General features: G+C 45.9%; 1 protein-coding gene across 1 annotated transcript; it reads left to right on the top strand.

Moving 5' to 3' along the window:
• The first annotated feature begins 2,868 nt into the window (after positions 1–2,868).
• On the top strand, positions 2,869–22,408 carry NGB (neuroglobin). Its single transcript, XM_015418339.1, has 4 exons — positions 2,869–3,003; positions 9,102–9,213; positions 17,617–17,736; positions 22,262–22,408. Exons 1-4 carry the CDS (start codon positions 2,900–2,902, stop codon positions 22,406–22,408), a joined length of 483 nt encoding a protein of 160 aa, XP_015273825.1. The 5' UTR covers positions 2,869–2,899.
• The last annotated feature ends 400 nt before the right edge of the window (positions 22,409–22,808 follow it).

Genomic DNA, 22,808 nt, shown 5'->3' with positions numbered 1-22,808 from the left:
CTGCATTTCTTGCTTTAGGAGGTAAGCATATATTTTACCAATCATTTTAACATCCTCCCCTAGCAGAATTTTATCTAATTCGGATCTCCCAGAAGTAAAACCAATCTGTTTATCTTTGGCGAATTTAGATCTTAACTGATTCATTTCCCACCATGAGAGTTGTATACCTTGTACCCCCAACTCTTCTTGAGATTTTAATTCGCTGTTATCATCCAATAAAAATTTTAACTGTATTTTTAATCATTTTAATGTTTTATGTTCACCACCTTGTGGATCCTGATTGGGTGGAAAGGTGGCATCGATATGTTTTAAATAAAATAAATGTTGACATCAAGATCAGGGACTCACAATCTGAACTTGAGAGTAGAATAAAAGTGTACCCTTGGGTACTTAAAAAAGAAGAAGAGAGAGAATAGAATTAAAATCTCTGTCTGGGTCCCTAATTTTGGTGAGCATGTGAGTATATTTGGAATTTTAAGAACAGAGATTGGGCACCACCACAAAATAGCTGCTGCCTGGAGAGGCAATCAGAAAATGGTTGCCTTGGGGTGCTGGGGTCATTTGCATCTTGTGGGAAGGCTGCAGCTGTTTTTGAATGAATGCTTCCTGCAGACACAAAGGTGATGCCTCCTGGGTTCTTCTGAAGACCCTCCTGCTCCAGTGAGGTAGAAGAAAGCCAAGACCAGGTGCCATCAGGAGGTCCAGCAGTGGGGCCAGGACACTAGAATACAGTGCATCACTTGCCCCAGACCGAGAGTTCCTATCTAAAGCTTGTGGCTAATAGCCGCTGATGGACCTCTGCTCCATATTGTCACCTTGCTTATTTAATTTATATGCAGAGTACATCATGCGAAATGCTGGCCTGGATGAATCACAAGCCAAAATTAAGATTGCTGGAAAAAACATCAACAGCCTCAGATATGCAGACGACACAAAACTTATGGCAGAAAGTGAAGAGGACCTAAAGAGCCTCTTGCTAAAGGTGGAAGAGGAGAGCACAAAAGTTGGTTTGAAACTCAACATCAAAAAAACCAAGATCATGGCATCTGGCCCCATCAATCCTTGGTAAATAGAAGGTGAAGCCATGGAAGCAGTGGCAGAATTCACGTTCCTGGGATCCAAGATCACTGAAGAAGGTGACTGCAGCCATGAAATTAAAAGATGCCTGCTCCTTGAGAGAAAAGCGATGGCAAACCTAGATAGCATAATAAAAAGTAGAGACATCACCCTGCCAACAAAAGTCCGTATGGTCAAAGCAATGGTATTCCCAGTAGTAATGTCTGGCTGCGAGCGTTGGACCATAAGGAAGGCCGAGCGCTGAAGAATAGATGCTTTTGAATTATGGTGCTGGAGAAGACTCTTGAGAGTCCCTTGGACTGCAAGGAAATCAAATCAGTCAGTCCTAAAGGAAATCAACCCTGACTGTGCCCTGGAAGGCCAGATACTGAAGCTGAAGGTCAAATACTTTGGCCACCAAATGAGAAGGGAGCACTCCCTGGAGAAGACCCTGATGCTGGGAAAGACTGAAGGTAAAAGAAGACGGGGACGGCAAAGGATGAGATGGTTGGACAGTGTTATCGATGCAATGAACATGAGGTTGAGCGAACTCCGGGGCATGATGGAGGACAGGAGGGCCTGGCGTGGTGTGGTCCGTGGGGTCGTGGGGAGTCAGACTCGACTGTGCGACTGAACAACAACAACAAGGAGCAGTCACTCATGAAACCTCATATTCTGTGACAAATTTTGTTAGTCTTTTAAGGTGCTACTGGACTCTTACTTGTTTCTGTTGACTGGAATAGATACCTCTCTTGTCTGTGTATTGACTTTAGCTCTGTAACCCTAACCCTAACCCCAGTTTTCAGTTTGCAAAGTTCGTGATTCTCAAATGGATGTGAACATACTTACCCGGAAGCAACTCCCACGGAGTCCAATAGGACTTACTACTAAGTATGCATGCGTAGCATTGCAACCTTAATTTTAGTTGCAGCATATATAAAATTTGAGTTTACAGGTAAGTTTTGCTTTCGAATGTGTCCTTAGGCTAGATTCCACAAACAGCTTTTTCTTCCTCTCAGTCTTAAGATGACTTGTTCTATGGGTGCTTTGCCACGTTCAGCTAAGCTGTCAGCTTTTTCTCTTGGAGTGCTCCTCTGTCTTTAACAATAGCATCAGTTTGTTTTGTGCGTAGGGGAACCTTTTCCTAACAGCTGCATTGATAAGGAAAGCTTCATCTGCTTGTTTTGCAGGGGGAGCCCTAGGGTCGATCAGAAAGCAACCTGACGGCAGAACTCGGGGTGGGGGTGGATGAGACGCCTCTTGACACGACTTCCAAGGGCTTGAGAGAAAGAGGGCGCTGTTGCTTTAAGAGCTCCCGGGGACATGCTCCTACCGTTGGAAGCTGGGAAGGTGTCGCCGCTCAGATCCCTTGGCGCTCGGTGAGAGGAGAGCAGGTCGGGGAGGAAGAAAGTGAACGAGCAAAGAGGGATCCCCCTTCCCTCGGCGGCACCGCGCACCACTATGGCTTCCTCCGCGGGCAGCGGCGCTCTGGGTAAGGTAGGCGCTCTTTCCAAACCCCACCGAGCGGCTCCCTAAAGCGAAGCCGCTGAGCGCAGCGGTGCCCGAGATGTGAGTGCGGAGTCCCGAGCGCAGGATCCAGGAAGGGGGACCCGCCTCGCCTCGCCTCGCCCGGCGCCCAGTGCTTCTCTCTCCCCTCCCCTCCCTTATCCTGGGGGCACCGCCTCGGCTCGTCCCGGGATCCGGGCCACCTGTTACTTCCGAGCGCAGATCGAGCCTGGCTGTGCCCCTGCCGGGGGGGGGTTTCCCCCCCCCCCCCCCCGGGCGCTGCTGCTCCTGCTCCTCTCTCCTTCCTCCTCCTCCTCCTCCTGCCGCCGCCGGGAAAATGGAGAGCGACGGACTTTCCAGCGCGGACCAACACCTGATTCGGGAGAGCTGGCAGAAAGTGAGCGGCAGCCCTTTGGAGCACGGCATCGTCCTGTTTACCAGGTAAGGCGCCGGAGGAGGGCTCAGCGCCTGGAAGGGAGGCCGCCGCGCGGAGCACGTGGGGGCCCGGGAGCCAGATCGAGGCCAGGGACCCCGGGCGGCTTCGTCTCCAGGTGGAGGAGCTCCGTCGGGGCCTGACATTAAAGTACAGAGTCTGGTTGCATCTTAAGGCTTAATCAACGAATTTGCCGCGGCTTAAGTTTTTGAGCCGGGGACACCTTCTTTAGACCACTTCCAAAGGAGTAACGTGTGTTAGCCTCTTGCAGCCGAAATTGTGGTACCTTCAAGACTAAGGCAGCTATTGCCGCATCGTGTTTAAAGTGCCTCTTGTGCAATTGTGGCTGCAACAGACTAATATGGGCTACCTTTCCGGAATTGGTCTGAAAAGAAGGCCTCTTCTGGGATGAGGATATTCCTTAAATACAAAGGGATGGATGTGTCATTGGCTGGCAACTGAAGGGCCCCGCTAGCCACCCAAATTGCAACTGGCAGAACTCCAATGAGAAACTTTCTTCATTGGTCATGATCTTTATGCTCCACACCCCAGAATCTAACAGCTGGGATTCTGAGGTTGTTGTTGAGCAGGGATGTGTGAAGAACTTCCTTGAAGGCAGGTTATCCTTGTATGGTTGCTGTACAGATGAAATAGGGAAGGAAGTATTGTGCAGGCTGCCCTGTGGAAGGTAGGATTATACTAGAATGGTTTTGCTTCATGTATCTAATGCTTTTCCTACACAAAGAGCACTTGGGTGGAGGGTAGTGAAAATAACACATACATCCTGCATACAGAACCTCATCTAGGCTGGGGCTCACCTCTTGTATGACACACGCGTGTGGGTGAGCCCCAGCCATTCGTGTCTCCCCAGCATGTGTGCATGCATGAGTCAAAATATAATCATATTTGATGCTTATGTGTACTACGTAACACACATAGTTCACGGTTCTTCCAACATTTGTGTTTTTTGTGTTGGAAAGTGCAGCGTGCAAAATGGCTCGGAGTGTTTAGCACATGAAAGCTGCCTTATCAGACCCTTGTTCTTCAAAGTCATTGTCATCTGCTCTGACTTCAGCAGCTCTCTAGGACCTTGGGTAGAGTGGTCTTTCATGTCACCTATGACTGGAATTTAAGTGGGGATGCTGGGAAGTGAACTTGGGACCTTTGGCATGCAAAGCAGATGCTCTACCACTGAACCATGACCCCATAAGAAGAGACACAAGAAGAGACTGCCTGGAAGTCTCACACCCTTCTATCCCCAAAGCTCTTGTCCTCCACCCAGGGATCATTCCTGATGTAGGAAAGGCTCTTTACTATTTTCATGCGCTCCCTGGGCTTTGAGCCATGGCTCGTGAGGAGGACTTGGTTCTGGTAGCTGCTTTCACCACGAGCTACTGCAGGATGAAGTAGTTGGAATGCAACATTGAATAGGTGAATGCCAGTTTGGTGTAGTGGTTAAGTGCGCGGACTCTAATCTGGGAGAACCAGGTTTGATTCCCCACTCCTCCGCTTGCACCTGCTGGATGACCTTGGGCAAGCCATAGTTCTGACGAGAGCTGTCCTTGAAAAAGAGCAGTTTCTGTCAGAGCTCTCTCAGCCCCACCTACCTTACAGGGTGTCTGTTGTGGGGAGGGGAAGGGAAAGGAGTTTGTAAGCCGCTCTGAGACTCCCTTGGGTAGTGAAAGATGGGGTATAAATCCAATCTCTTCTTCTTTCCATCATCACTAAATAACCACAAACCAGCCCATTCAAGTTGGCCAGGTGGACAGAGGAGACGTCTCCTCTGCAGGCTTGAGAGACCCAGTAAGACCTTTTTATTTTCAGAAATTCAAGCTCTGAGTGAAGCTGAGCAATGGATAAAGTATAAGCTGGTGCGGCCTGCACATTAACTCAGGAGTGGGCCCCACTGATCTCAGCACTTCTAAGCTAACGTGGATGGGACTCGGGAGTGAGACTTGCTGAGCGTCTCCAATGAAGCCCTGCTTTGCAGATCAAAGTGAAAAGACAGCCAAAAAGACAGCCCCAACAATGAGGAGAGCCATCTGGGGGGCCCTTTACCCTTTCCTCTGGTTTCTCCTTGTTGCAGAGCCACAGTTCCTTCTCACTTAGGGAGCAGCAGGGCAGTCCTCTATGGCATGTGCTCGTCTCTGCAAAGCGTATCGGAGCAGCTCCTTAATTGCTTGTGACATGGCAAAGTCCAGAGCCAAACCCAGGCCAGGCCCTTGGGGAGACACTCAGTTAATTCCGAGATCAGTTGCAGGGCAAAGGAAAGGGTGCATGCGAGAGCACAGCAGAATGGCCTGGCACATTCCATTAACCCCTAAGCAGAGAAGGTAGAAGGAGAGGGGGCCTCCAAGGCCTCTTTGGAAGATTGAAACAACCCCCTGAATCACCCATTGACACAGGACTTTAAAATGAGCAGGTATGAGTCTCCACCTTTACTCCAACTCCGAATTCCCCTTACATAGGAGTCCTGATGCAGAGAAGAATCTCTTGCTCTATGTGGATTGTGAGGCTCTCTCTCATATATGTTTATATGCACAGCGAAGGGCTGTGGCTCCCCAGTAGAGCATTTGCCTTACAGGCAGAAGGTCCCGGGTTCAATCCCTGGAATTTCCAATTAAATCAGATAGTAGGCTATGTGAATGTAAGGAAGCTTCCTGTATTCTGTCTCTAACACACAATTTTGTTTATTGGGGCTACAGACAATAACATTGATTCTTTAGTGAAGAAAAAATAAATGACCAGTGAGAACCGTTAAAAGTTTGTAAGACTGGCCAAAGTTTCATAACTTTGAGAAACCAACAAGTCACTGAGGCTGGAACTCAAATTGATGAACAATCAACTAAATTATGTAACTTTCTGTTGCATTTATGTACTTTTGTTTATTTTCATTAATAAGTGATATCAAACTGTAACTTGGAATAAGCTCCTTTTCAGCACTGAATTTAAAAGAATGATACAGGAGAAGACCATAGAAATTAAAGACCTTTCCAAGGATTCTGTCTTTTACAAAAATTTGGTGTAGGACATTATTAATGGCGTACTTATTAAATATCTAGAGAAACAAGACTTGTGGAGGAAGCATTGGCATGGAGAGCTGTTCTTCACTAACCTTTTAAAATGTCCTGAGTGTGTCAACAAACTAGTAGATACGGGTGACTGGGTGGACATTGTAGACATGGGTTTTATTTATCTTTAAAGAAAGCTTTTTGCAAAGTCCCTGATGTAAGGAATCATAGCTATCATAGAATTAAGGACATGGGTCTTTCTGTGGTTAAAGGACGGGAAGCAATGGGCAGAACCAGCAGACTTTTTTCATGGGGGGAAAGTATTATGAATTATTGGGCTAGATGGATCCAGTAGAAATTTCTGCTGACAGAAGGGGGAATGATTTTTCCCCAATCCCCTGTCCCCATAGCAGACTTCCAACTGCCCCTCATGCTGTTCCCGGGGGGAGTCCTCTGTTCCCCCCCCCCAAGCACCATTTTAGGCTGCAGCTTGAGAGGAGGAGACTGGGAAGTCTTGCTCTGCTGATGAAAATCATTTCTGTCCGCAGAGATTTTGCATAGCATCCAACCTGCCATTAATACCAGACTCTGTCAGGCCATGAACTAGATGGATCTTTAGCCTGACCTAGCATGGCAATTTCTTATGAAACCATTTCCTTTTTATGCTGATTTGTTGCATTCGCCCAGCTGAGTGTGATAGCGTAATTGCTTGAAGTGCATGATTTTTTTTAGACTTCAGTGCTTATTTCTTTTTATGTGTCTGCAAGTATATCATCCTCTGTGGGATTGCACATGTTCACTGAGAACTGATTTCAGACTTGTATATTAACACTGCACCCTTAATGATGGGAGCTGAAAGTAATATATAGATGCAATCTGGCAAATAAAAGCGAATGTGACATTTGGACTGTATCAGAGAATCAAGGAGGGATAATTAAGGTCATGGCAGCTTGTGGGTGACAGTCTTTTTAAGGTAGCCACTTTCTTGGATTTGGGATTATTTAGGGGAAGGATTTCTCTTCCTGGAGGGAATTTAAAAAAGAGCAGATCAGTTAATTTGCTCTAGGAAAATAGCTGAGGATATTGAGTGAGAAATGCTCTTGCTTGTGAAGGAAAGGAGGCAGTTTAGCTTCTTTGAGAAAGGGGTAGACATCAAGGTAAAAGTAAAGGTTTCCCTTGCTCAAAAGCCAGTCGAATCTGACTCTAGGGGGTGGTGCTCATCTCGGTTTCCAAGCCAAAGAGCCAGCGCCATCCAAAGACATTTCTGTGGTCATGTGGCTGGCATGACTAAATAACAGGGTGCACTGAACACTGTTTCCTTCTGACCAAAGTGGTACCTATTTATCTACTTGCAATTTCTCGCTTTCAAACTGCTAGGTTGGCAGGAGCTGGGGCCAGAGACAGGAGCTCACTCCGTCATGCGGCACTAGGGTCTTGAACTGTCGAGCTACCGACCTTCCAGTCTGCAGCTCAGCGTCTTAACCTCTGAGCCACTATGGCTCTAAAACATCATACGTCCCTTCAAAAAGCTGAAAACACAGTTGAGCAATCTTCTAGTGTCCTCTGCAGATCTTTCTTGTTTACCTTTCCATGTTCTTAATCCCTTGATTATAAGAACTTTGTCTCTATAAAGTTGTTTTAATTGTAAGTCACCTTGAGCAGGACTCTGGAGGCAGCACAGAAATATCCTAGATATATAATATAAATAGTTTGGTCCACCACTTTCTACTACAGATGACCTGTAGCAATTGTGATATCAGTGAGAGAGAAATGGATGCCAGGAAAGTTTGGTCAGCGAGAAGAAGAAGAAGAAAAGATTGGATTTATACTCTGCCCTTCACTACCCAAAGGAGTCTCAGAGTGGCTTACAAACTCCTTTTCCTTCCCCTCCCCACAACAGACACCCTGTGAGGTAGGTGGGGCTGAGAGAGCTCTGACAGAAACTGCTCTTTTTAAAGAACAGTTGTGACAGAACTATGGCTTGCCCAAGGTCATCCAGCAGCTGCAAGTGGAGGAGTGGGGAATCAAACCTGGTTCTCCCAGATGAGAGTCCGTGCACTTAACCACTACACCAAACTGGCTTTGGTGGAACCAGTGCTTAGGCTAAAAGCGCTGTCCTGGGTCATCTCAAGAATCAGTTCCACAAAGGGGAGAGGTATCACAGGTTTGACCGAGGAGTAACCTAGGCCCCTTACTCCTAGGAGTAACCTAGGCCGCTCTGAGACTCCAAGTGAAGAGCGGGGTATAAATCCAATCTCTTCTTCTTCTTCTTCCTTAACCCAGAATGCCAAATCAGGCTGAGTTGTTTAGAAACCTGGTGAGGTATATCTTTGTTCCTTACTATATTTGGGGTCGCTTGGAGAGGATCACCAGGGCAGGATCTGCTAGAGAACAGAAAAAGTATTGTAGCAAGAATAATATCATTGTGTAAGTGGGGAGGGAACAGCTGGTGTGAAGGGAATTTAACTTGTTTTATTGTGTGTTTAAGTTGTATTTTATTATTGCTGTTATTCACAGTGGGTTTTTTTATTGTGATATGTGGATGAACTTATTAAATGGCAGGGGAAGATGTCTTCCACAATACTCCCCTATTCTCTCCATGATCCTGTATGTGCAAGTCACTTATTGGCTGCCATTTTAGGTCACATGACTTCCAGTGAAGTGGTCCACTTGTCCTCTGTAGTGTATGTATGCACCAGAAGTCCAGTATGACAAAGAGATGGAGGGGGCAAGCTCACTGTCTGGACACCAAAACGGGTCATGGCAGAGCCTGATCTCCATCTGCAAGGCCCCCTGAGAGGCAAACCGGTTCTCTCTTCTATTGCTCCTTCTTTGTCTTCCCAGAGGTAGGCTTGGCATGAAGGAATATAACTGCTAAGCTGTACCAGAGATGGAAGGCATCCTCTTCCCTTGCCCCTGGCATGGCTCAGTCTCTCTCTCTGTGTTTGGCTTTTTTGGGCCCTGTTGGCAAAACCAGACTATGAAATGCTGGAATGGCCTGTAAAAAGGAAGAGAGTAGTTACTGAAAGTGAAATGGAACAACTAAAAATACGCTGACAAAGTCTTGCCCTTGGATGTTTTATCTTCTGTTTCAGGCTTTTTGATTTGGAGCCTGATCTCTTGCCCCTTTTCCAGTACAACTGCAAAAAGTTCTCTACCCCTGAGGAGTGCCTCTCATCACCTGAGTTCCTGGAACACGTTCGGAAGGTGAGAAATGTAAAGTAACTCATTTAGTTGTTGGTGTGAATTATACTAGAAATCGGCCCAATACAAGGTGGGTGGGTGATCAAAAACACTGGATTTTCGGACAAAAAAATTTTGGTTTTGTTTTTTTTTTTGTATTTTTCATATATGCATGTGTGCGTGTGAATGTCGTGCAACTGGAAGTCATGGCAACCTCTGGTAACTGACTGTGTGTGCACCTGGAAGTCATGGTGACCTCTGGTGACTGACCCCTACTTGGGGGGCTGGAGGATATTCAGCGAGGTGACTGAATAAAGCCTGCCCCTGCTTCCCGCCTCTGGTATTTCAAGGAGGTCTCCCATCCAAGTACTTGCCAGAGTCAACCCTGCTTAGCTTCCAAGATCTGACAAGATCGGGCTTGCCTGGGCTATCCAGATGAGGGCCTGATAAAATGTTTTTTGAGGAAAACATTGCAATGTCACTTCCAGGTACTCACCTGGAAATGACATCATGGTTTTACGTGATGTCATTTCCCCCTTCCCTTTTTGTTACTTATTTTCCCAGGCCAGGATGGGAGGTTGCTTGCCTAAAGTGAGCAATCTGGCACTCCTAGAGATACTGATTCATTCATTTTCTGATATAACAAGAAAGCACTTTTATGTTGAAAGTCGTTATTAAATTGAATCTGTATTTAAATCAAGTCCACACTGACCCAGTGGGTGAAGATAGTTAGAAAACATTAGTGTAGTATAATGGTTAGCATTTCAAACCAGTTCTGGTTAAATTTTGGTTGAGATCCTCTCTGCATCATAAAGCTCACTTAGGTGGCATTGGGTCTTCACTGCCATTCAGCTTAACCTATTTCACAAGATTGCTGAAAGGATAGAATGTGTGTTGCTCCTTGGAGGAAGAGTAGAATCTATATATCTAATTCTCAACAGTCCCCTCTGCCTGTGGATACTTATTTCCACAAACAGAGGGCACACTCTACCCCAGCAGGTTTTTCTGCAGACTCAGGGGACTCCGTGGGTTTGAAGAAAAATCCAAAAAGTAAAAAAAAACACTTGGGGAGGATTGAGTCCCCCCAATACCTTTTGAAATGGCTGCCGCAGGGATCTATTCCAGACCCCGCTGCATCAGCAGTGAGAGACAGACTGGCTGATAGCCAGAGAGACAGAGACAGAGATAGATAGTGAGTGGGGGAAGATGGGAGGAAGCAAAAGCAGAACTGGAGCTGGGATCGGGGAGGATTACTCCTGCAGTATGAATGGTTACATAGCAGGAGGATGTTTTAGAAGGACATCTGAGCTTCTCACCCCTACCTCTTTTGCTGAGGGCTCCAGGGTCCTCTTAAAACTTTCTCGAGGGGGGAGGTTTTTAACTGCTTCTCCCACTCCACCAGCTCAAGAAAGACTGACTGAGTGAGTGAGTGAGTGAGTGAGAGAGAGTGTGTGTGTGTGTGTGTGAGAGAGAGAGAGAGAGAGAGAATGGGTGGGGGAAGAGGAGAGGAAGCAACAGCAAAACTGGAGCTGGAATTGGGGAGGATTCCTCGCTGCCACTCACCCATCTCCAATGCTGTTTTTCTTGCAGTATGAATAGCTAAATAGCAAGGGGAAGTTTTAAAAGGACATCTGAGCCTGAAACAGCAAAGCTTTGCAAGTGGGAGAGGAGGATTGTTCTCACCCCAATCTCTGTAGCTGCAGGCTCCACTGTCCTTTAAATCCATTCTCTCCAGCTTCTAACTGCTTCTTCCCATTGCTTCTCCTGACTGACTAGAAGCCAGAGGGAAATTATAAACGGACAGCTGAGGCATCATTAATGGATGGGTGGGCACAATGACTGAGAGGTAGAGGGCAGGTGGAGAGGAGGCGGGATTTCCTCCAACCAGTGTCAGTTTGTACACACCACCTTTTAAAACGTTCCTAAGCAGCCCTGACAGTTGAATAAACTGCCAAAAACAGCTGTGGTGCTGTGAGTGAATGTGGACTCATCTTAGGCTGAAGAAGCCTGGAGCCCTACAGCCACACAATTCTCTACAGCAAGGTGAAACTGAACAAGCAACGGTGCCTCAGGCTGATCCATTGATAAACCAATGGCCACTCAGACGGAGAGTGGTACAGGACACCTGTAGCACCTCAAGATCTGCAGTACCCAGTAAGGCCATCTTTGAAATCTCACCTCACATAAACAAAGTGCCTTTTTTGTCAGAAATAACAATCTCTCATCAGTACCATACAGAACAATACAATACCAGAAGTATCTCACAAAAGAAGACACCCTCCCAAAGTGAGAAAATCCAAAAAGTTAACAAATCGGTTATTGCAAGAAAACCATTTAAACAGTAACAGACATTAATAATACACAACATTTTGTTGCGGGTCCCCACTTGTAAAAATATAATAAATAAATATAGCCTGGTCTGAAATCTTCCCCCCCTGTTTTTTTTTTTTTGGGGGGGGGTTATGTTATTTGTTAAGGAATCTAACTGAAGTTTGAATTCATAGTAAAATTGCAACAAATGATTTTATCTACAATAATGAGGAATGGAATCATTCAGTGAGGTCTGTAATTGTGCCTTGCTGGCCATTGTATGGTCTGACCAGCTGCATTGCTATTGTTAAGACCACTTTTGTCTGATGGGTTACTGTGCCTAGGGATGGAAATTGTTGCATGTATATATGAATCCCTCTTTATATAAATCATAAGCATAATCTATATACTGTTAGCCACCCATGGCTGTGATCTGCAGATATCTAAATCTGTGGTTTGGGTCCACATGGAAGCTAAACAGATTTTTCTACACACTTGGGAGACTCCCCAGGTGTGCAGAAAATTCTGAAATGTCCCATGAATTAACATGACCTGGTTTAAATCCTCGAAAAGTAAAATAGCGTTCTCTTCTACCTCCAGTGAAATCAGGCTGAGGGCAGCGATGGTAGGGGTGCCCAGGAGCTGTGGCAGTCCTGTTGGTGGCTGTGGGATTGGCGAGAGCTGCAGCAGGCCTCGCAGAGTGCCCTGGGAGCTGTGGCAGGCCCGTTGCCAGTGTAGGTGATGGGGGGGGGGTTTGCAGGAGCTGCAGGAGACCTGAGCAGTGTTCCCTCTAAGCTGAGTTAGTGTGAGCTAGCTCACAGTTTTTTAGCCTCCGGCTCACACATTTTTGTCTCAGCTCAGAAAGGAGGGCTCCAGAGCAAACGAATCTATGTAGGAGCCAAATCGCTCGCTCACAACTTTCATGCCAGTAGCTCACAAAGTACAATTTTTGCTCACAAGACTCCACAGCTTAGAGGGAACATTGGACCTGAGTATAGCAGCAGTGATGGGGGAGGGAGAAGTTTCAGCAGGCTGAGAACAGCACCAGGCCTGTAAGTGATGTGGGGTAGCTGGGAGCCGGGTGGCCTTGGGGATAGTTGTGGGGGGGGGGGAGACACTGGGGTAGACCCTGTGCCAGGAAGGTTCAGCAGCCACGGGAATGGCACTAGTGTTGTGGGGAGGAGAAGTTGTGACAGGCCTGATGGTGGACATTGGGAGCTACATTGTGAATGGGAAGCTAAGAAGGGGAGAGGGATTCCCTCCCCTGTGAGTCTCGGGCCCTCACTTCCTACCTCCTCTTGACACTGTTGTTGCTGATGGGGGGAGAAAAGCCTTTGGGGGCCTGAGATACACAGGGCTCGCTGATGTCATTATTGGGCTGTAATCAAACGTGCAGTTTAATCTGTTGCTGTTCTCTTATGGATTTAAAATGCACGATCAGACAGCAACATCTGTCTGTTGTGCCCCAGTCATCTATGCCCCCCCTACTGCATGTTTATTTGATACCTGTGAAAGTCCGGTCCTTTTGGACTCAGATGGTTTTAAACTAGATTTTCAGTTGCCTGATCGCTCTGTTGTGCACCCAAGCCGTCAGGCAGGTCTGACTGGTCTCTTGTTTTTCAGCCACCATTTTTTTACTAGTTCGCGAAGTGCGCTCAACTGCATATTCGCACTTCTCTCCCTCTCTCTCCCCCTCTCCTACAGGGGCTGCTTTAAACTTTGTTTTCTTCATTAAAACTTTCAAATAAAAATGCCCCTGTACTTCAGCTTTTTCTTGTGCTTTGGGGATGGGGTAAATTAAAAAGTTTAGAGAGGGAGACTACATGTCCCAGCAGGCTGATCAGCACTTGTGCACGTGCCCAGAGGATAAACTTTTTTTAAAAAATGGCCAACGGCCCCATGAACTACATATCCCAGAAGGCATAGCAGCACTTGTGGGCATGCTCAATGGGGAAACTATTTTAAAAAATGCTGACAGCAGCACTCCTTGGCTGCTGGGTCTGATATGCGTCTGATCGCTCAAGAGGGTAAGAGCGCTTTGAAGAGTGCTAAAAGGGGTGAGTCTGATTAGCAGGCTCAGCAGCCCAGAGCAGTGCAAGGCTCACCACTGTTGACTGGGGAAGGGAGTTGTGTGGGGCTCGTCAGAGTGATCATCAATGGGGTTGGAGAAGAAACCTTTGGGTCCAGTCACCAGGAGCTGTGCAGCACATGCTTTTGTGTATGGGGGAGAAGCTGGGCCTGGTGGCAGCAATTCCAAAAAATATAAAACTAAGATATGTAAGGAACCTCCCCGAGATTATCGTGGGTCCCCACTTGCAAACATCTAAATTCAGGGATGTGTTTAATCTAATTTTAAGTGGTTCACGTTACTTGTTTGTTTAGTTTTATTGATACCTTGCCCTTCTCCCCAGCAGGGACCAAGGTGGCTTATGTCATTCTCCTCCATTTTATCCCCACAATAGCCCTCTGAGGTAGGCTGGATGATTGACCAAGGTCAGCCAGTGAGCTTCCATGGAAGAGTGGGGATTCAGATTTGGGCCACCCATATCTTGGTCTGACACTCTGAACACTACAGCACACTGTCTCTAACCAGATGCACAGTATGACCTGACACAGTCCACTCCACAGCTTGATGAAGGCAGCAGGAAGGACAAGTAAAGGATGATTCTTAGAGTAGGTTATAGAAGGCTTGGAACTAACTGGGGAGGCTGCGGGAGACTCAGGTGAGGTATTAAGTAGATGAATGGCTATCTGTTGCGTCATTCTGCCTCAAGCAGTATCTAGATAGCTATCCTGGAAAGCAAAGTAGGGCATGGTGGATATAGCAGTTTTCTCTTGTTTGCTCCAGTTTATGTTAATCGGAAGTATGCTGACTATGGACATAGAAGCTCCAGTTTTAGCTGTCATGGCTAAAGGGAGCCCAAAAGTGGTATAGTGGTTTAGTGTCAAGCTAGTGTATTTGAAGAAGTGAGCAGTGACTCACAAAAGCTCATATCCTGCCACATATTTTGTTAGTTTTTTAAAAAAATTATATTTATTGGTATTTTAGACACAAGAACACACACACACACACAAACAAAACAAGACAAAAAAGACATTTACAACATTTCCTCCTCAAATATCTCTAACACAACATAACTAATTTTGTATATGTTTTTCCTTACTCTAATTACTATACCACATCCTGTATTTGCAACACACAAAGATGTACAATTAAACTAATTGCTATATTCTGGCTTAATAACAACAAAACAAATTTACCAACATAATTCAAATCCCTAATATAAATTTTATCTTTATTTTACCCAGAATTTCCTATTTTCTTTAGGCAATCTCATAAAAACTTCATAACTTCTATATTTGTTTTCAATTCCTTTAGCCATATCTCCTAGTTAACCTTAGTTCCTTAAATAATTATCTCTACAGCGATCATATTAGTTTAGCTTGCCAACATGGTGATAATTATTTTAATGTACATCTTTTATTCACAAATCATACTACTACTAATTCATTTCATCTTAAATCATTCTTTTCTTCTATACTTCCATAAAGAATTTCTTCCATTCTTTAGCATCATATAGAGCATAAATCAGAGTATTCAGACAAACAAAATTATTGCACTAAATTTTGGAAAAAACAAAGAGGAGGAACTTTCCACATGCTAATAATGTTCACCTTTTCTCCATCCTTACCAAAATTTTTCCAGTTATTACCTTTATATATTTGGGTATCCATTTAAAATACTAACCATTCCATTTTAATCTTCTCCATCCCATAAACAGAACAAAATTACTCAGAGACATATCCAAACAACTTTCTTATACCTTTAAAACCCTATTCTTATCCTAGTTATTCTTTTTCTTAATTTTCTATGAATTTCTACAAGAGACTTTCTCCTATCAATCTCTTCCTTTACTCATAATCAATATTATATAAGAGATAAGAGAGACAGTCTAAAACTTAGATCCACTTACATCACTTTCCTTGCATACTTTCCTAGTAGCTCAATAATTAATCAATTTCATTATTTAAGCTCATATATCACACCAGTCATAACAAACAAACAAAAACATTTAAAGTAAATTTTAGAAACAAGTATGACTAATAAACTTTCCATATTAATAACAATTATCTCTTTTCCTTTCTCTCCATCCTATGTTTCTATCTTTATAACTATGCATATACAATTGAAACAGCAGCCGTGCCATTTAAACTTCATAGACAATAGATAATATAGACAATTAACTAAAAAAACCATAACTCATATTTCATCAGTCTTTTCTTGAATTCTTGTAGTTTCCTTTTTTCCAGAATTCTATCTAGATGCCTTATTTCTTTGTAGGTATGGGGTTTCTTTTTCATATCTTTCTTTCTCGATTTCCCTACCAGTAAAAAATGTCTCTTTCCAGTACTTTCCCAGTTTTTGGAGTACTTCTCACGTTTCTTCGTATGCCTCTTTTTTCCTCCTTTTGCTGGCTCACTCTGTTCAATTACAAGTTTATCATGGTGGACTTCTTTTTGGCTTTCTGGGTCTATAGTATTCCTTGTTGCTTCATTTAAACAAATCACTTGCTCATTTTTACCTTCATGTTCTGTCGTAAGAACAGTAGAAATGTCGTGCAGCTTATTTCCTTGAGAGAGCTCAGAGTCTATTTCTTCCTCCTCTCCCTGTTCAGCTTGCCTAGATTCCTGCTCTTTTTCCACTCCAATAGGCGCGTTCTGCGATTTCTCCAGTAATCCTTTAAAGGCCACTCTAATCGCAAGTTGTATCTCTTCCACTAACAGTTTCTTAAATTGTTCACAAGTAAGGTGAGAAATTTCTTCAGTTTCCTCTAAATCCTCTATGTTCCTTTCTGAAGCCATTTTTCTTCTCCCCCCACTCCAATTATAACAGCTTCGTCCCATTTCTTTTTATTAGCCGCTCCTCCGGTATATTGGGGCAATTCAAAAGGGGTTTTTAACAACTTGAAACCATCAAACAAAGCATTGCAAATACGATTACTCACTTTCTTCTCTGTTTTCCTTTTATGTTCGTTGTGTTGCAATAATATGGTCTTTAAAACGGCTGGTCGCAGCTAGAAAAAACATGAGAGCCATGTTTTTTTCTGTCGATCGCTCCTGCTTCAGAGCAAAAACGGCAGCACCCCCGCATTTGCCAAGTGCGGTAGTGGCCGAAAAAAGCTCCCCGCAACCCGACCTCCCTCCAGGAAGTCAGGCAGAGCCCACCCATACGTCTGGGGCCCCCCAAAGGGGCAAAAGAGGACCAGGCGCCTCGGGAACGTCCTGAGAAGCGCCTGCTCACAGCGCCATACTGGAACAGGATCATATTTTGTTAGTCTTTAAGATGCTACTGGACTCTTGCTCTTTTCTAAAGCTAGTGTTTGATAGACCAAAGTTCAAATTCTGACTTAGCTATGAAACTGATTGGGTGACCTTGGGTTAGTCAGTCTCTTTCAGCCTAGCCTACCTTACAGGATTGCTGTGAGCATAAATGGAAGAAGGAAAACCATGTACACTGCCCATGACCACCTTGGAGGAAGTGTGGGATAGAAATGTGATAGAGATTCAACAATGGGCTGTTCCCTACTAAATATGGATAGTGCTTCAAAAACTATCTGAGGCTGCAATCCTGTGTATGCTTATGAGGAAACACATCTCACTGGAAGCATTGGGGACTTCTGTGAATAGGGGTGTAAATTTAGATATGTTATTGCACATGTTAGAATTGCATTTGCACATTTGCACATGCACAGTTGCACATGCATTTGGGAAGCCATGGCAATTGCAGCTATTAAATGAGTGTAAATGGAAAGCAAACGAGATGTGTTTGTAATTGGTACATAAAAGCCAATATGGTTGTCAAACTACATGGAAGTGCTGTCTGTGTAGAAAAGACATGATGTATTAAAAAGGTCCTAAACAGCAGGATTACAGTAATAGACAAATCCAGAACATAGGTGCACAGTTGCCTCAGACTTGGCTTTTTTGAGGTTTTTGGGTGCATGATGATGAGCAGTGCAAATGTGTTCATGCTTACTTTGGCATTTGTAAAAGGCTCATAGAAAAGGATGCTCTTGTTTAACAACAGCTTACCGGATTCCTCTGCCTGCCTGCTAGGTGATGCTGGTAATAGATGCTGCTGTGACCCATTTGGAGAACTTGCACTGTCTGGAGGAGTACCTTGCCAACTTGGGTAAGAAACACCAGGCAGTTGGCGTGAAGGTGGAGTCTTTTTCGGTAAGGTGCCCTTTCATTATGGGATACTTTCTGCCCAGGGCAAGGTCAAAGTATTTTGTTGCTCAAAGCAAGGTATACCCATTAGCCCCTTCCACACTGCTACCATCTGAATTCAAACCAAGTCCCTGCAGCAAGACCACCTGTATAAGTCCAAGAGAAGATGCCTGGCTCTTTATTTAGGTGTTTATATCACCACCCTGCTTTTCTCCCTAATTAACGGGGACCCAAACAACATTGGTCTCCATTATATCCTTGCAACAACAACCCTGTGGGGTAGGTTGGGTGAGTGGCCCAAGGTCACCTGCTGTTTTTTTTGAGTGGAGTTTTGAAACTGGTTCAACACTCTTACCACCACTAACCCCATGCTGGCTTTTGCTTTTTGTGCTGCTGATGAGTTGGAGTGGGTTGTGCCCTGTGTTGTTGGTACCCTCCTTATTGTAGTGCCTCAAGCAATTGCTTTGATTTTTTTTTTAAATTTATTTTGTATTTATACCCCGCCCTCCCTGCAAGCGGGCTCAGGGCGGCTTACAAGAGAGCACAAGTGCCCATGCATAAAAACGAGATAAAACAATAAAACCATTAATATCAACAAAAATAAAGTGCTCCATAGAACCAAGATGGTCTCCGAATAAATTACAAGATGATATCAGTCTTCCATTGGAGGTTGTATTGTCCTGTAGTTGGTACATAGCTAGTCCAGTGGTTCCAGTGCCACACAATATTTGGGTAGATCTTACGAGGGCCGTCCCCCTAGCCCCATTGTTACCCACACCGGTGGTGGTAGTGGCAGCCCCTACATGAAAGCCTGGCGGAAGAGCTCAGTCTTGCAGGCCCTGCGGAACTGCATAAGGTCCCGCAGGGCCCTGATCTCCTCCAGGAGCTCGTTCCACCAGATAGGAGCCGCCACTGAAAAGGATCTGGCCCTGGTCGCAGCAAGCCTTACCTCACTGTGGCCTGGGATAACCAGGCGATGTTGTGTCCCCGACCACCAGCACTTTGAAACGGACCCGGTATGCTATTGGCAGCCAGTGCAGCGCTTTCAGCCCAGGCTGGACGTGCTCCCACTTGGGGAGACCCATCAACAGCCTGGCTGCTGCATTCTGCACTAGCTGCAGCTTCTGGATCTGCGAAAAAGGCAGCCCCATGTAGAGAGCATTACATTAGACTAGCCTTGAGGTGACCGTCCCGTGGATCACTGTAGCCAGGTCATCACAGTCGAGGAAGGGAACCAACTGCCAAACCAGCCTAAGATGGTAAAATGCTGATGACAGTGGCTGCCACCTGGGCCTCCATAGTTAAGGAGGGATCCAGGAGCACTTCCAAACTCCTTACCTCCGACGCTGACATCAAAGGCGCTCCATCGAAGGTCGGGAGAGGGATCCCCAACCCCGTACCAAGACGACTCAGGCACAGGACCTCCATCTTCGCTGGATTTAGTTTCAGCTGGCTCAGCCTGAGCCACCCAGCCACTGCCTGTAATGCCCGGTTCAGATCTTCTGGGTCTGAGCCCAACCGGCTGCCCAACATCAGATAGAGTTGGGTGTCATCTGTGTATTGATGGCAACCCAGCCCATACCTCCTAGCAATCTGGGCAAGGGGGCGCATGTAGATGTTAAACAACATCGGGGAGAGCACTGCCCCCTGAGGCACCCCACACTCAAGTGGGGGCCTCCAAGACTGCTGTTCCCCTATTGCCACCCTCCGTCCCTGACCTTGGAGAAAAGAGGCAAGCCATTGAAGAGCCTTGCTTCTGCCACAGAATGCCTTGCCTGCCTGCCTGCCTTTATTCACCCCTCATCTCTTCGGTGTCACTGTATTCTTTCTTATCCCGGGTGTCCGATCAATGGTTGACCCCACAAAGAGTTTGCTGCATCTAAAATTTGGAGAGTGGGGGCATTCACATGGGGAGCCTGACAATGGCCAATTAATTCAGCAGATGTCTAATACTTAGCAATGCACCTGTGAGCAGTTGCCAGCAGGTGTTTTTACTTATGTGGTGGAGAAATAGTATAATAATAATAATAATAATAATAATAATAATAATAATAATAATAATAATTTTCATTTATTGTCTCCCTTTTTCACTTGGGACTCAAGGTGGATTACAAGTACGATAGAAAATTTTCAGTCAATAATACTTAATTCTCAAAATCCATCTGGGATAGTCCACTTCTATAAATGAATGTGAATATTGACTACAGGGTTTTTTTTGGGGGGGGGGCTTTTGCCTGGGGCCCCAGAATCACTAAGCCCACGCTCTGACAGAAGGCCATCCCTCCCCCACCCCCGTCCCCAGTTCTGCCTGTTGCTCACTTACTGTGTTTCTTCCCTGTTTCGGTTTGCAGGCTGTGGGGGAATCCTTGCTGTATATGCTGGAAAAATGCCATGGCCCTGCCTTCAACTTGAATGTCCGTGAAGCCTGGACCAGGCTGTACAGTGCTGTGGTGAAAGCCATGAGCCGTGGCTGGGATGTTCCGTGCTGAACTTTCATGGTAGAGTGGGGTTTTGAAACTGGTTCAACACTCTTACCACCACTAACCCCATGCTGGCTTTTGCTTTTTGTGCTGCTGATGAGTTGGAGTGGGTTGTGCCCTGTGTTGTTGGTACCCTCCTTATTGTAGTGCCTCAAGCAATTGCTTTGATTTTTTTTTTAAATTTATTTTGTATTTATACCCCGCCCTCCCTGCAAGCGGGCTCAGGGCGGCTTACAAGAGAGCACAAGTGCCCATGCATAAAAACGAGATAAAACAATAAAACCATTAATATCAACAAAAATAAAGTGCTCCATAGAACCAAGATGGTCTCCGAATAAATTACAAGATGATATCAGTCTTCCATTGGAGGTTGTATTGTCCTGTAGTTGGTACATAGCTAGTCCAGTGGTTCCAGTGCCACACAATATTTGGGTAGATCTTACGAGGGCCGTCCCCCTAGCCCCATTGTTACCCACACCGGTGGTGGTAGTGGCAGCCCCTACATGAAAGCCTGGCGGAAGAGCTCAGTCTTGCAGGCCCTGCGGAACTGCATAAGGTCCCGCAGGGCCCTGATCTCCTCCAGGAGCTCGTTCCACCAGATAGGAGCCGCCACTGAAAAGGATCTGGCCCTGGTCGCAGCAAGCCTTACCTCACTGTGGCCTGGGATAACCAGGCGATGTTGTGTCCCCGACCACCAGCACTTTGAAACGGACCCGGTATGCTATTGGCAGCCAGTGCAGCGCTTTCAGCCCAGGCTGGACGTGCTCCCACTTGGGGAGACCCATCAACAGCCTGGCTGCTGCATTCTGCACTAGCTGCAGCTTCTGGATCTGCGAAAAAGGCAGCCCCATGTAGAGAGCATTACATTAGACTAGCCTTGAGGTGACCGTCCCGTGGATCACTGTAGCCAGGTCATCACAGTCGAGGAAGGGAACCAACTGCCAAACCAGCCTAAGATGGTAAAATGCTGATGACAGTGGCTGCCACCTGGGCCTCCATAGTTAAGGAGGGATCCAGGAGCACTTCCAAACTCCTTACCTCCGACGCTGACATCAAAGGCGCTCCATCGAAGGTCGGGAGAGGGATCCCCAACCCCGTACCAAGACGACTCAGGCACAGGACCTCCATCTTCGCTGGATTTAGTTTCAGCTGGCTCAGCCTGAGCCACCCAGCCACTGCCTGTAATGCCCGGTTCAGATCTTCTGGGTCTGAGCCCAACCGGCTGCCCAACATCAGATAGAGTTGGGTGTCATCTGTGTATTGATGGCAACCCAGCCCATACCTCCTAGCAATCTGGGCAAGGGGGCGCATGTAGATGTTAAACAACATCGGGGAGAGCACTGCCCCCTGAGGCACCCCACACTCAAGTGGGGGCCTCCAAGACTGCTGTTCCCCTATTGCCACCCTCCGTCCCTGACCTTGGAGAAAAGAGGCAAGCCATTGAAGAGCCTTGCTTCTGCCACAGAATGCCTTGCCTGCCTGCCTGCCTTTATTCACCCCTCATCTCTTCGGTGTCACTGTATTCTTTCTTATCCCGGGTGTCCGATCAATGGTTGACCCCACAAAGAGTTTGCTGCATCTAAAATTTGGAGAGTGGGGGCATTCACATGGGGAGCCTGACAATGGCCAATTAATTCAGCAGATGTCTAATACTTAGCAATGCACCTGTGAGCAGTTGCCAGCAGGTGTTTTTACTTATGTGGTGGAGAAATAGTATAATAATAATAATAATAATAATAATAATAATAATAATAATAATAATAATTTTCATTTATTGTCTCCCTTTTTCACTTGGGACTCAAGGTGGATTACAAGTACGATAGAAAATTTTCAGTCAATAATACTTAATTCTCAAAATCCATCTGGGATAGTCCACTTCTATAAATGAATGTGAATATTGACTACAGGGTTTTTTTTGGGGGGGGGGCTTTTGCCTGGGGCCCCAGAATCACTAAGCCCACGCTCTGACAGAAGGCCATCCCTCCCCCACCCCCGTCCCCAGTTCTGCCTGTTGCTCACTTACTGTGTTTCTTCCCTGTTTCGGTTTGCAGGCTGTGGGGGAATCCTTGCTGTATATGCTGGAAAAATGCCATGGCCCTGCCTTCAACTTGAATGTCCGTGAAGCCTGGACCAGGCTGTACAGTGCTGTGGTGAAAGCCATGAGCCGTGGCTGGGATGTTCCGGGAAAGGCGGAATAGGCCTGGAAGAGGACGTGTGGCCTGTGGCTGTTCATTCTTGGGAACAGCTCTGAGGAGGGAGCAAGCTCGCCTTTCCAGTTTGGTGTGCTTCAGAGTAATCTTTGCTGCTTGCTCTTCTCTCTCTCTCTCGTTTACTTTCACATTTCTCATCTCTCTTGTGATAATGTGATTTTGCTCCCAAATTTCAGTGTAGCAGTTTCACAGGTCTGATTTTTTTTTGAGGGGGAGGGGGAGGAGAGCCAGGCTGGAATCATAACCAGCAGAAATGCTGACTGCAGCAGCTTTCCCACCAAAAGGCCTGTCATAATTCTTTGTTCCTCATCTTCTTACAAAGAGTAGTTACAAAAGATCCTTTGGCACAGAAAGTTTATTCCACCAGCAATTCCCTCAGCCTACAGAG

This window comes from Gekko japonicus, unplaced genomic scaffold, assembly GCF_001447785.1.
Source record: "Gekko japonicus isolate JY-2015 unplaced genomic scaffold, Gekko_japonicus_V1.1 scaffold3, whole genome shotgun sequence".
NCBI lineage: Eukaryota > Metazoa > Chordata > Lepidosauria > Squamata > Gekkonidae > Gekko > Gekko japonicus.
Note: the sequence above shows the minus strand (reverse complement) of the source record. Positions and strands in the feature narration are given on the sequence as shown.

Excerpts from the sequence above, each read along its gene's own strand:
- NGB (XM_015418339.1), top strand. The coding sequence starts at position 2,900 with ATGGAGAGCGACGGACTTTCCAGCGCGGACCAACACCTGATTCGGGAG. Across the intron at positions 3,004-9,101 it reads GGCATCGTCCTGTTTACCAG|GCTTTTTGATTTGGAGCCTG; the intron begins GTAAGGCGCCGG and ends CTTCTGTTTCAG. Across the intron at positions 9,214-17,616 it reads TCCTGGAACACGTTCGGAAG|GTGATGCTGGTAATAGATGC; the intron begins GTGAGAAATGTA and ends CCTGCCTGCTAG.